The sequence below is a fragment of the Trachypithecus francoisi genome, unplaced genomic scaffold (assembly GCF_009764315.1).
Source record: "Trachypithecus francoisi isolate TF-2019V2 unplaced genomic scaffold, Tfra_2.0 Lachesis_group11, whole genome shotgun sequence".
Classification (NCBI taxonomy): domain Eukaryota; kingdom Metazoa; phylum Chordata; class Mammalia; order Primates; family Cercopithecidae; genus Trachypithecus; species Trachypithecus francoisi.
The window spans coordinates 26,943,921-26,956,339 of record NW_022681456.1 but is presented as its reverse complement, the minus strand read 5'-3'; the positions used below and the strand labels follow the sequence as shown (position 1 = coordinate 26,956,339).

General features: G+C 42.5%; 1 protein-coding gene across 13 annotated transcripts in view; it reads left to right on the top strand.

Annotated features, from left to right (window-relative positions):
• TCP11L2 (t-complex 11 like 2) overlaps positions 1-12,419 on the top strand; it is a 42,504-nt gene that overhangs the window by 11,388 nt on the left and 18,697 nt on the right. For all 13 annotated transcript variants that reach the window (XR_004439629.1, XM_033220793.1, XM_033220798.1 and 10 more), the window contains 3 exons: positions 2,168-2,288; positions 5,019-5,239; positions 7,043-7,179. Coding sequence is in view for 12 of the 13 variants with exons in the window: in XM_033220793.1 (XP_033076684.1) it covers positions 2,168-2,288; positions 5,019-5,239; positions 7,043-7,179 (479 nt within the window). In the remaining variant the exon portion in view is untranslated. The remainder of the gene's footprint in view (positions 1-2,167; positions 2,289-5,018; positions 5,240-7,042; positions 7,180-12,419) is intronic.

The window sequence follows — 12,419 nt, the reverse complement described above, 5'->3', positions numbered from 1 at the left end:
TAAGACAACTGAGAATATTTGACCTCGTTCAGAACTTTTTCATTTGTTTTAAAGCAGGAAAAGTAAAGGAAGTCAATGTAATAATTTTTCTTCTTTAAAAAGTGGATCATAGTCCTCCTGGGGATGTTGTTCATATAATATGAACATTTTTTAAGCTTGCCATCTATCATGGGTATATCTGTTTGGTTTCCTTTGGTAACTGCATTTCTCCATGACCCTTGATACCAGCTCTACTGCTGCAACCCTAGGCTAGGCCACCATCATCTCTGGCCCGGACCCTTTCAGTCCTAACTGGTTGCCCTGTCTCCGTTCTTAGCCCCCCACGGTTCATCTTCCATATCCACACAGTAGCCTTAATGATCTTTTTAAAGAATAAGCTATATTAGATTATTTCTTTGCCAGAAACCCTTCAATGGTTTTCAATTACTCAGAGACTAAAAATCTAAGAGTTTCTGTATGGCCTGGATGGCCCCACTCTCCTGACCCTGTCTCAGTGCTGTCCCTCCTGCTTGCTGTGCTTCAGCCACGCTGGCTTCCTTTCTAACCTCAGGGTTCACCAGCCTGGATCTTGTCTCAGAAACTTTGTTCCTCTGACTTCTCCTTTTTGAATGTTCTTTTCCCAGATATTAGGTGTTCAGTAAACTTTTATTGACTAATACAAATGAATTTTTTTTTGAGACGGAGTCTCATTTTAAAGTTAAAATTTGTATTTTGTGTGAAGTAAAGCAAAAGACAGGGCATGTCTGTACTTTAAATTCAAAAGTGGCGAGTGCAGGCCATAGTGGAGGCACTTTAGGCTCAGACAGACCCTGGGGCTTGAATCCTGGCTTGGCTGAGAGTACCTGAACCTCATGCTTCCCAAGAATAAGGTGGGGGCTACACTACTCACTTCAGATGTATGCTCACTAGTATAAAAGTACCTTGCACATAAATACTTTGATACTATGGAAAATATTAATCTCTCTTACCTTCAGTTTCTGCCATGGCTAGAAAATGTGAGCAAGGGAAACCAAGTACAGAGTTAGGACACATTGCCTTTGTGTATTAAAGTCTTAGCCAGGTGTGGTGGCTCATACCCGTAATCCCAGCACTTTGGGAGGCTGAGGCGGGCAGATCACCTGAGATCAGGAGTTCAAGACCAGCCTGCCCAATGTGGTGAAACCGTGTCTCTACTAAAAATACAAAAATTAGCTGGGTGTGGTGGTGCACACCTGTAATCCCAGCTACTTGGGAGGCTAAGGCATGAGAATCACTTGGATCTGGGAGGCGGAGGCCGCAGTAAGCTGAGATTGCGCCACTGCACTCCAGCCTGGGCGACCGTGAAACTCCGTCTCAAAAAAAAAAAGAGATACAATTATCAAATTATGAATTCATTCACCATGCATTTGTCAAGCACTCACTATATATCAGGCACTGTGCTAGGCACAGTAGTAAGTACCTACATGAAGGTCTTACGGCCTCTGCTTGGGAAAGGTAATTAGCTCTGTGGGAAAACAGCCTCGTCAGTAATTACAGTGGAGGGACGTGGTTTTCTAAAAGCTGTTGCTAAATGGTATAGGAGTGAGGAAGGAATGTGTATTTTAATGTGCACCTATTTTAAGGGATTGACATAAGGGGTGAAGCAAGGTGGCCACTTATTCTATTGTGAGCTCTCCCTCGGAAGGCTTCTATTTCGGCAGTTTGGTCTGGCTGACTTTAAATGGGACACCTAAGCTGAAGTTGGCAGGCATTCAAATGCATGTGCCCTTGGGGCCAATCTGTTCTATTCCATGCCATGAAATTTCAGCTGGTGAGGAAGAGCAACTTTGCCATCTCATCCCAAAAATGTAGAACAAGTCTAAAGATCTGTATAGAAGGGTAGCTACATAAATTATGAAATCTCTTTAGGACAGAATTTTATGAAGTTATTGAAAGCATTTTCAAGGTCTAGGGGAAACAGGACAGAATGTTAAATGAAAAGTATACATTTTGCATATATGTGCTTAGCTATGTTAAAATAATGCATTCAACAAGAAAAATATTAAAAGATTAATAATGGGATTAAGGACAATTCTGGTTTTGTTTTGTTTTTTTTACATTTTATAAGATTTCTACAATGAGGATATTTCTTTTATAATCAGGAAAAAATGATGCTTATTTTAAAAAACAATTCATTTTATTGCCATAGTTTGGCTGGTCGAGTGAAGCACATTGTTCATCAGGCCTTCTGGGACGTCTTGGATTCAGAACTAAATGCTGACCCTCCTGAGTTTGAACATGCCATCAAACTGTTTGAAGAAATCAGAGAGGCAAGTTGCTGTGTTGTCTGTGTCAGTTAGCGTCTTACTCCGGGTGGGCTGCTATAACAGACTGGCATAGCCTGGGTGGCTTATAAACAGTAGAAATTTACTTCTCACAGTACTGGAGGCTGGGAAGTCCAAGATCAAAGCACCAGCAGATTTGGCATCTGGTGAGGGCTCACTCCCTGATTCATAGATGGTGCCTTCTTGCTGTGTCCTCACGTGGCAGAAAGTGCAGAGAAGCTCTTTAGGGTCTTTTTGTTGTTGTTTTGTTTTGAGACGGAGTCTTACTCTGTTGCCAAGTTGGGGTGCGGTGGCACAATCTCGGCTAATTTTTAAAATATTTTTAGTAGAGATGGGGTTTCACTGTGTTAGCCAGGATGGTCTTGATCTCCTGACCTCATGATTTGCCCACCTTGGCCTCCCAAAGTGCTTGGGATTACAGGCATGAGCCACCGCCCCCCAGCCTAGGGTCTCTTTTATAAGGGTATAGTTCCATTCATATGGACCTTACCCTTATGACTTAATCACCTCCCAAAGGCCCCATCTTCTAATACCATTCCATTCGGATTGGGTTTCAACATACGAATTTGGGGACAGAGGAAAACACAAATATTGAAAGTATAGCAGTTTTTTTTTCCCCCAAAGATTGCTGTATGTCCTTTAGTACTGGCCACTCTTTTTCAAAAAAAGATCAAGTTCACTGACAGGGTTATCCCCTGAGCCTCCTGGAGTAGAGTGAAGGCTGGGAAAATAGTGCTGTGGACTCAGCTTAGGGTGATGCTAAAGTGTAGAGACTCTAGAGTTAGATTGTTGTCCTGGTTTAGTGATGGGTTCTCTCTTTAAGTCTCTCTTTCCTGAGTACTTCTAGGGTAGTCATAAGAACTAAATGAGGTAACAGTTGTAATGTTAGCTAACATTTACAAGGCACTTGTACTACATTGTTCATTTCTTATCAGAATGCTGTGCAGTAGTTGTTCCTGTTATTCTTACTTATTAAAAAACCAAGTTTTCTGACTCATGCAGGGTCACACAGCTTTGAGGGGTGGAGAGGGACTTGAACTGAGCCACACTGGCTCAGAGCGCAGGCTCCTAAGCATGTGCTGTGTGGATAAGCACAGTGTCCTCTGTTAACTGAATAATCAGTAAATAGGCTGCTCATATATAGTAAATATTCTATGTGTAAAATATACTTAATGGACCCCATGGGATATTTTCATCTATCCTTTTTTAAAGAGTTCTTTTGGAGCCATGATCTGCAACTTGTTCTTTCTTCCCTGAACTTTTACCTGTAGACGTTTTGAAATGTAGTAGATCCTCGCATCCTACTGATTTGTTCACTGTTTTTTCTTTATAATGTTGATAAGCAAAAAGATAGATTCTGGTCAGGCGGTGGCTCACCCTTGTAATCCCAGTACTTTTGGAGGCCCAGGTGGGCGGATCACAATGTCAGGGGATCGAGACCATCCTGGCCAACATGTTAACCCCATCTGTAACTAAAAATACAAAAATTAGCTGGCTATGGTGGTGCACACTTGTAATCCCAGCTACTCAGGAGGCTGAGGCAGGAGAATTGCTTGAACCTGGGAGTTGGAGATTGCAGTGAGCCGAGATTGTGCCACTGCACTCCAGCCTGATGACAGAGCGAGACTCCATCTCAAAAAAAAAGAAAGAAAAAGTAAAAAGATAGATTCCTAGCTGGGACTGCCGTCTGTGTGAAGGTTGTATGATCTCCCCATGTCTACGGAGCTTTTCTTTGGGTACTCTGGTTTTCTCCCTCATCCCAAAGATATGCATGTTAAGTTCATTGACAAGTCTAAATGGTCTCAGTCTGAGTGAGTGTGGGTGTGTGAGTGAGTGCATCCTGCAGTGGGATGGCATCCTGTCCCGGGCTGGTTCCTGCCTTATGCTCTGAGCTGCCGTGGTAGGCTCTGGCCACTTGCATCCCTGAACTGGAGTAAGCAGGATGGAAAACGAATGAATACAAGTTACTGTAACATAAAAATTCATAAAGTATTCGATAATTATACAGATGCACAACAATAAACAATGTGCTATGAAAGTGCTCAGTGAGCCTGTCATCATTATTATTTATTTTTGAACTGTGTGGTGGTAGGTGGTGTTCCTTAACAATTTTTGTTTGCAAACATTTCTTCCCCAATTTAACGTACCACCATGGCAGCTGTCACTCACTGATTCACCAAAAATTGGGTAAATCATTGTCTTGTTTTTATTAATTTTTCTCGTATGTATAGCTCACATTTATCTCAGTGTTTAATATTAGAAGTGTTTGGGGTCTTTCAGAAGTTTGGTGATTTTTTTTGTGACCAGAAATATGCCATAGAAACTTAACCGTTGTTTATATCAATTAGCCTATGGTAAAACTGGTTTCATTATATATCATTTCACTTAAAGTTGCAATTTCCAGGAACCTGTCAGCAATGTTAAGTAAGGACTTACTGTGCTTTCAGTAATCTTGCCTCCTTGCTAGATGTTTTTGTTCTGACAGGAGCAGGAATTTCCCATGGTGGGGGCACTTTAATTCAGAAGATAGACCTTTCTTTTTAGGGTTGAGACACTGGAATGCTCCTCTGATCCACCATGCAGTCAGTGTCAACTTCTGTGGCATCTGAGGCACTAAAATGTGGGCAAAGGGCTTGGTCATCTAGACACTGAGGTGAAAAGTGACAGCTTTTATTCACATCATGACGCTGTTAATTTTTATTTCTTTCCCTGTAGATTCTTCTCTCTTTTCTGACTCCTGGTGGCAACCGGCTTCGTAACCAGATCTGTGAAGTTTTGGACACAGACCTCATTAGGCAGCAGGCTGAGCACAGTGCTGTTGACATCCAAGGCCTGGCCAACTATGTCATCAGTACGATGGGAAAGCTGTGTGCTCCCGTGCGAGATAACGATATCAGAGAGTTAAAGGCTACTGGCAACATCGTGGAGGTGCTGAGGTTAGCACTTTTGCTGTTTGCATTTCCTAGAATATCTTTGAGTTCATTCAGAAGGGAAGTTGGGCATCGGTGAACATAGAATAACAACTAGTACCCCAAATAAAGTACTGACCCTAGAAGAAAACCATATAAGCAGAGACCATGTCAATTATTTACTGTATGCAGCGAGTTTTCACATAGAATGATCTGACAAGGTTGTTAGTTGGCACGTAGTGGGCCCTGGAGATGCAGTGATGAAAAAGACAGATATAATCCCTGACTCCAGGGAGTCTAATGGGGAGAGAGACCTTGAACAATTAATTACAGTTCTGATAAGTGGAAGGGGAAGTAGAGGGTCTTAACAGAGTCTCCGACAAGGGACCTAATCTGGTCAAGGCTTCTTTATTAGTTATGGTCACTAGCTGCTATAACATGTAAACCCTAAATTCTCAGTGGTTTATCCAATAAAAGTTTGTTTCTCCCTGATGTCGCAGTCCAATTCAGGGGTCCTTGATCAGACAACTCTCCACATCTCATCCAAGTACCCAACCTCCTTCTTTGCTTGGCTCTACCCTTGCTCAGGTCCTTAGAGTCTTCTCCTTTCAGCTGGCAAATGGGAAAGAGACCATAGGGGAGACATATGTAATGTATAGCCACCTCAGCCCCGAAGTGACACATTCCCTTTGACCATGACTAGTCACATGATCCCACCTAGATTGAAAGGGGAGTTGAGAAAAGTAGTTACAGCCTGGAAAGACTTTTCACAGCCACAAATCTGCACTGCGGGGAGGGAGCATGGGCCTTTAGTGGTCAGCCAGCCACGTCTGCTGGAGCTTCTCTGAGGAAGTGGGGTGCATATTATGTCACGAGGATTTCATCTGGCCACATAGATGACAACTTCTTTGTGATCCAAGAGGAAAGAAGATTCTGCAACACTTTTTGCCATTGAAGCGGACTTTTCTTCTTTTTTGTGTGTGGTGGCCACTTTGAGAATTGAGTTTGATATAAATCTTTTGGAAAGGTAGGAGAAAGACCAGTCTGCATGTAGTGAGTAATTTACTTTGCGATCTTGGGCAGGTTGATCGACTCTCAAAGTGACAGTCTCTGTCAAACGGGTGTTAATCCTTAGAGTCGTGCTTGGCTCTGGCAGATTGTAATTCCTCAGTTATGGGATCCTTGCTTCTAGTTGTCTTATTACCCTAGTACGATCTCAAATCTGTGATGTTCATCATGGTCATTTGTTGAGCACCTACTGGATGCCACTGCCGCCTGCACTTTACGATCATTATCTCATTGACTGTTCACAACATCCCTCCAAGGTTGAGGTTGTCCTCTTTCACAGATGAGGAAACTGAGGCTCAGAGAGACTGATTTACTTGTGTATATGCCCACAAATCTGGCCAGTTGCAAAGCTGGGTTTGAGCACAGAGCTGCCTAACTCTAAAAGGAAGTGTTTTTCCTCAGTGCCTCACTGCCTTGTCCTTTCTTTTTTTAATTTTTCTTGTTCCCTAAGGAATAGAAGCCATATGCCCCGTGTCCAGGCTCTTTAAAATTTCAGGGGCTTTCAAATGAAAATTCCTTCTTGAATTTTTCTTACATCATTAAGATTGTTTATGCTTCAAATAATTACTCTTGAGATCTGTGGAAGAACACATTTGCAGTACACATATGACCTCTATGAAACATGACCCTACCAAATGGCAGTTGAAACTTTAAAACCATTTCGGGGATGTTTATTGTTTTTGGCCTGGAACATAGATCATTGTTAGTGAATTTCAGCTTCACTTCCTAATCATCTCTCCATTTTAATTCTAAAATTTTTAGACAAATATTCCATGTCCTGGACCTCATGAAAATGGACATGGCCAATTTTACAATTATGAGTCTCAGACCACACCTTCAACGCCAGTTAGTGGAATATGAGAGAACCAAGTTCCAGGAAATTTTGGAAGAAACTCCAAGTGAGTATAATATAATGTGTATTTATATTGAAATTAGGTTAAAATGTGATGTTTTCATTTTTGACATCATATATAGTATCACTAAAGAATTTTGGCCTTTCTATTAAACATTTTTTTACCTTCCAAAATTGACATCACAAACTTGCAGTTGTTTATTCTGTCCAGGAGCTGTGCTAAGCACTATTTGTTTCTTCATTCATTCAAGATATATTTATTGAGTGCCTCCTGTGTTTCAGACACTGCCTAGGTGCAGTGGATACTGCAGAGAACAGAATGGAATACAGCTGCCGTCCCCAAGGAGCTGACATTCTAGTAGGCATGACAAACAAACGTATTTATTTATGCATAACTGGGCAAATAAATAAACATATATGGACAATATATATGGACATATTGTCCATATGTTTATTATTTGTGTATTAAGTGCTATGAAGAAAAATAGGATAAAGGGACAGTAATGGGTCAGAAGTGAAGACAGGCTGTTTTTTAGATGTGATGGACTGGGAAGGTCTCTGTAAGTAACATTTGAGTAAAGTTTGCAAAGAAATGAGGAAGGGGTATGTAAAGATGGGGAAAAGAATGTTCTAGCCTGAGGGACTGCAAGTACAAAGGCCCTGAAGCAGAAACTTGCTTATGAGTTTGACAAACACAGGGCAGACATTGTGACTGGAGTAGAGTAGGTAAGGGGAGAGTGGTAAGAGATGAGGCTGAAAAGGAGATAAAGGCAGGTCACTTAGAGCATTGTTAGTAAATGAGAGGAGTTTGGATTTCATTCCACCTGTGGTGGAAACTCATCAGAGAGTTTTAATCAGGGGAGCAACATCTGATTTTCATTTTTGAAGAATATTCTTGTTCCTGGCTACAGAATAAATCATGTAGGAACAAAGAGGGAAACAGAGGTACCAATTAGATGGCATTGCAGTTGCTCAGGCAAGAAATGGTGGTGGCTTGTTCCAGATGGTAGTGGTGGAAGGAGTGCAGAGAGACCAAATTCTGGATACATTTGGAAGGTGGAGTAATCAGATTTGCTGAAGGTTGGATAAGGGAGAAAAGAGTTGAGGATGACTGAGGTTTTTGGCCCGTACAGCTGGGTGAATGGTGATACAGTTTGAGTGAAACTGGGGAGACTAGGGGAAAGAAGGTTGGGAGATGACGTGGAATCAAGAGTTCAGTTTTGGTGATACGAACTTTTGAGATTTCATTTGACATCAATGTGGAAATTTGGAGATGTCAGGTAGGCATTTAGATATGAATGACGAGTTCAGAGGAATAATGGAAACTGTGTATATACATTTGGGAATAATCGGTATATATGATATAGAAAGCCATGGAACTGGGTACTAGTTAACACCTAGAAAATCCTTATCACATTCTAAGTACTTTACCTGTATGAACTAATGTAATCCTTGCAACAACTGTATGAAGTTACCCCCCATTCTATGGGTGCGGAAACTGAGGTACCTTGAGGTTAAGTCACTGGCCTGTATAACACAACTTGAAAGTATAGGGGTCCACCTAGGAAGGCAGCTTGGCTCCACAGTCCATGTTCCTATCCATTATATTACACTTGGTGAGACTACCTCGGGGGAGTGAGTATGGACTCTGAAAGAAGCTGACATGGGGCAGTCAAGCAGCTAGAAGCTGAAGTTGAGGAGGAGGATCTAGCAATGGAGACTATGAGGAAGTAGCCAGAGAGGTAGTGTGACAGTCAGGAGAGGGGGGTCCTGTAAGAGATACGTGAAGAAGGTATTTGGAGAAGGAAGGCATGATTGGATATGACAAGCGTTGCTAAGTGGTCAAGAAAGACACAGGCCAACTTGACCATTGGATTTGACTGTATGATGATGGTCGGTAACCTTGATGAGAGTGGTTTCAGTGGATTTGTGTGCATTAAAACCAGACTGGGCAGGGCACGGTGGCTCATGCCTGTAATCCTAGCACTTTGGGAGCCGAGGTGGGTGGATCACCTGAGGTCCGGAGTTCAAGACCAGCCTGGCCAACATGGTGAAACCCCTTCTCTACTAAAATATAAAAATTAGCCGGGCATGATGGCAGGTGCCTGTAATCCCAGCTACTCAGGAGGCTGAGACGGGAGAATCGCTTGAACCTGGGAGATGGCGGTTGCAGTGAGCCAAGATCACGTCACTGCACTCCAGTCTGGGCAGCTGAGTGAGACTCCGTCTCAAAAAACAGACAAACAAACAAACAAAAATACTAGACTGGAGGGGGGATCAAGGAAGAAATAGGAGTAGAAGAAATCTTAGCTCATCGAGTCTTCACAATTACTAGTTACCCAGTGAAGTAGGTACTGTTATCCCCTTTGTCTTACAGGCAAGGAAACTGAGATGCCAGAGGTTACACAGCTGGCAAGAGGCTGGCTAACTGCTCATTGGCAAACTTTTGACACAAGCCTCTGGGGTTTAATTAATCACTATTTAAGGCTGAGTTAGGTGGTTTCTGCCCAAATAATCAACACAGTGGCCTTATATAAAAAAGACAAAACAGGCGCTACATTTAAAGGGGCCCTGGCAGGCAGGAGCACGTCCAGGGGAGAACACATTGATCATGGAGGCCACATGAGGAACCGTCGAGGAAGCTGGGCATGTTCTGCTTGGTAACAAGGAGACTCAGGTGGGCCATGGCCCCACCCACCCTCCCTGTTGACAGCGACTCAGAGACTGGTGAAATTCTGTAGGGCAGACTAGGATTCATGAGACGGAGGAAGCAGACAGCTGGTTTTGACCTTCCTGATAGTTGGAGCTGCTTTAACTTTGGAATGGGCCTATTTTAGCAGTAGTCAGTGTTAGCTAACATTTTGTATGAGCACTTACTACATGCTAAGTCCTTACCGTACCACTTAAGTAGTCTGTTCAAGCATCACACTAGCCCTATGAGGTTGGAACCCCTAATTACAACTGAGAGAAGTGAGGTTAAGGTACTTAGCCTAGATGACTACTAGTAAGGGGTAGAGCCTGGGTAACCCAGATGTGTCTCTGACTTAAAGCGTGTGCATTTAGATACTGTGAAACCCTGTCTCTTCAAAGAAGTTATCAGCTGTGGGGGATATTGCAGAGGGATCTCTCACATCATCTGGCAGATGATTTAGTCATCTGGATAGCCAGTTATCTAGTCAGATAACTTCTAAGTTTTGTTCTACAACCAAAACTCTATGACTCCAAGGACTGTGTTGTTTTAGCTTCAAAGGGAAGGGAGTAAAGTGAAGTAGAACGCTATGTCGAACCTGGATCTGAAACCTGAACTGTGGCAACTGTCCACGGCAGCATTTTCCTGAGACTTAGTGGTTGGTTTCATTTGTGTACCTGTGTATGTAAACACATGTGCAAATGCACGCCTATCTTTAATCAAGATAGCTTGAAATCTTGAGCAAATTCCCTAATAGGGTGAATTATGATTTTGTTCATCTCAAATTATTTGCCTCTTTTTTTTCTGTTGTTTGTTTGTTTGTCTTTAAGAGACAGAGTCTCACTCTATTGCCCAGGCTGGGGTGCAGTGGCATGATCATAACTTACTCTAACCTCTAATTCTTGGACTCAAGGGATTCTCCTGTCTCAGCTTCCCAAGTAGCTAGGACTATAGGCATGTGCCACCACACCTGGCTAATTTTTAAAACATTTTTTGTAGAGACAGGGGTCTCACTGTGTTGCTCAGGCTGCTCTCTTAACTATTGGCTTCTTCCTGCCTCTCAAGTTGCTGGGATTACAGGCATGAGCCACTGCACCTGGCTTGCTTCTCTTTTTAAAACCCAGGTTTAGTGACCTGTAATCCATTTGCAACTTTTCTATTGACTCGGATATTTTCAGAGATTTAAGAATAGAGCAAACCCAGCTTTGCATATAGGTCATTATTGCTTAGCAAGAGAAATCAAGAGTCCCAGAAGCAGAGTGTAGGTCAGCTGTTAATTATGTCCCCAAGTCACTCTGTCAAAAGTTGGCCCCTGTGCCCTAATATCAAAATAAGAGTCTCATAGTATCATACAGAAGGACAAAAGTGTTGGATTTTTGTGTACACATGATTATATAAGAATTATTAGAAAATTAATACAGAGAAGTACTCTAGATTTCTGAATTGGCTGCAGGAAAATATTTTATTTTACCTAAGAGGAGATTTTATGTAATTGCCTATTTTAAATATAGGCAGGAAAACCTTAGGAATGATTATTTGTACTAAGTAAGTAGCAACAAGATAACATTAGATCCAACATGTAAATTATCTGTGAAAAGAGCAAGAGATTATCCCTAGGTGGGGGCCATAAGTAATTTTTAAGATACCCTGAAAGAAAGGCTTTTTTTAGACAATATCTTATGTCTGATCAAATGTTTTCATGAACTTTATTTCGTATTATTCTTTTTTTTTTTTTTTTTTTAGACGGAGTCTCGCTCTGTCGCCCAGGCTGGAGTGCAGTGGCCGGATCTCAGCTCACTGCAAGCTCCACCTCCCGGGTTTACGCCATTCTCCTGCCTCAGCCTCCCGAATGGCTGGGACTACAGGCGCCCGCCACCTCGCCCGGCTAGTTTTTTGTATTTTTTTAGTAGAGACGGGGTTTCACCGTGTTCGCCAGGATGGTCTCGATCTCCTGACCTTGTGATCCGCCCGTCTCGGCCTCCCAAAGTGCTGGGATTACAGGCTTGAGCCACCGCGCCCGGCCCGTATTATTCTTTAAAAAAATTCTGTGGGACATAAATATCTCTTTCAGAATATATGAAACTCTATTGTGATTCCCTTCATCTGTCACATGAGGCATTCAAAAAATATTTATGGAACATTTTAAAGAAGAGCAAACATGCTCAGTGATGACCTCCTTAGACTCAGTCATTCAGCTAAGTAAACAGTGGAGGCTGGGTGCAGTGGCTCACACCTGTAATCCCAGCACTTTGAGAGCCAAGGCGAGCAGATCATGAGTTCAGGTGATCGAGACTATCCTGGCCAACATGGTGAAACCCCGTCTCTACTAAAAATACTAAAATTAGCCAGGTGTGGTGGCATGTGCCTGTGATCCCAGCTACCGAGAGACTGAGGCAGGAGAATCACTTGAACCCGGGAGGCAGAGGCTAGAGTGAGCCGAGATTGCGCCACTGCACTGCAGCCTGGGCAACAGAGCGAGTTTCTGTCTCAAAAAAAAAAAAAAAAAAAAAAAAAAAATCAAAAACAAAAACAGAAAAAACAGTGGAGCTAGGACTGGAAACCAGGTCTCCCAAATCCAAGTCAAGATTAAACCAAGC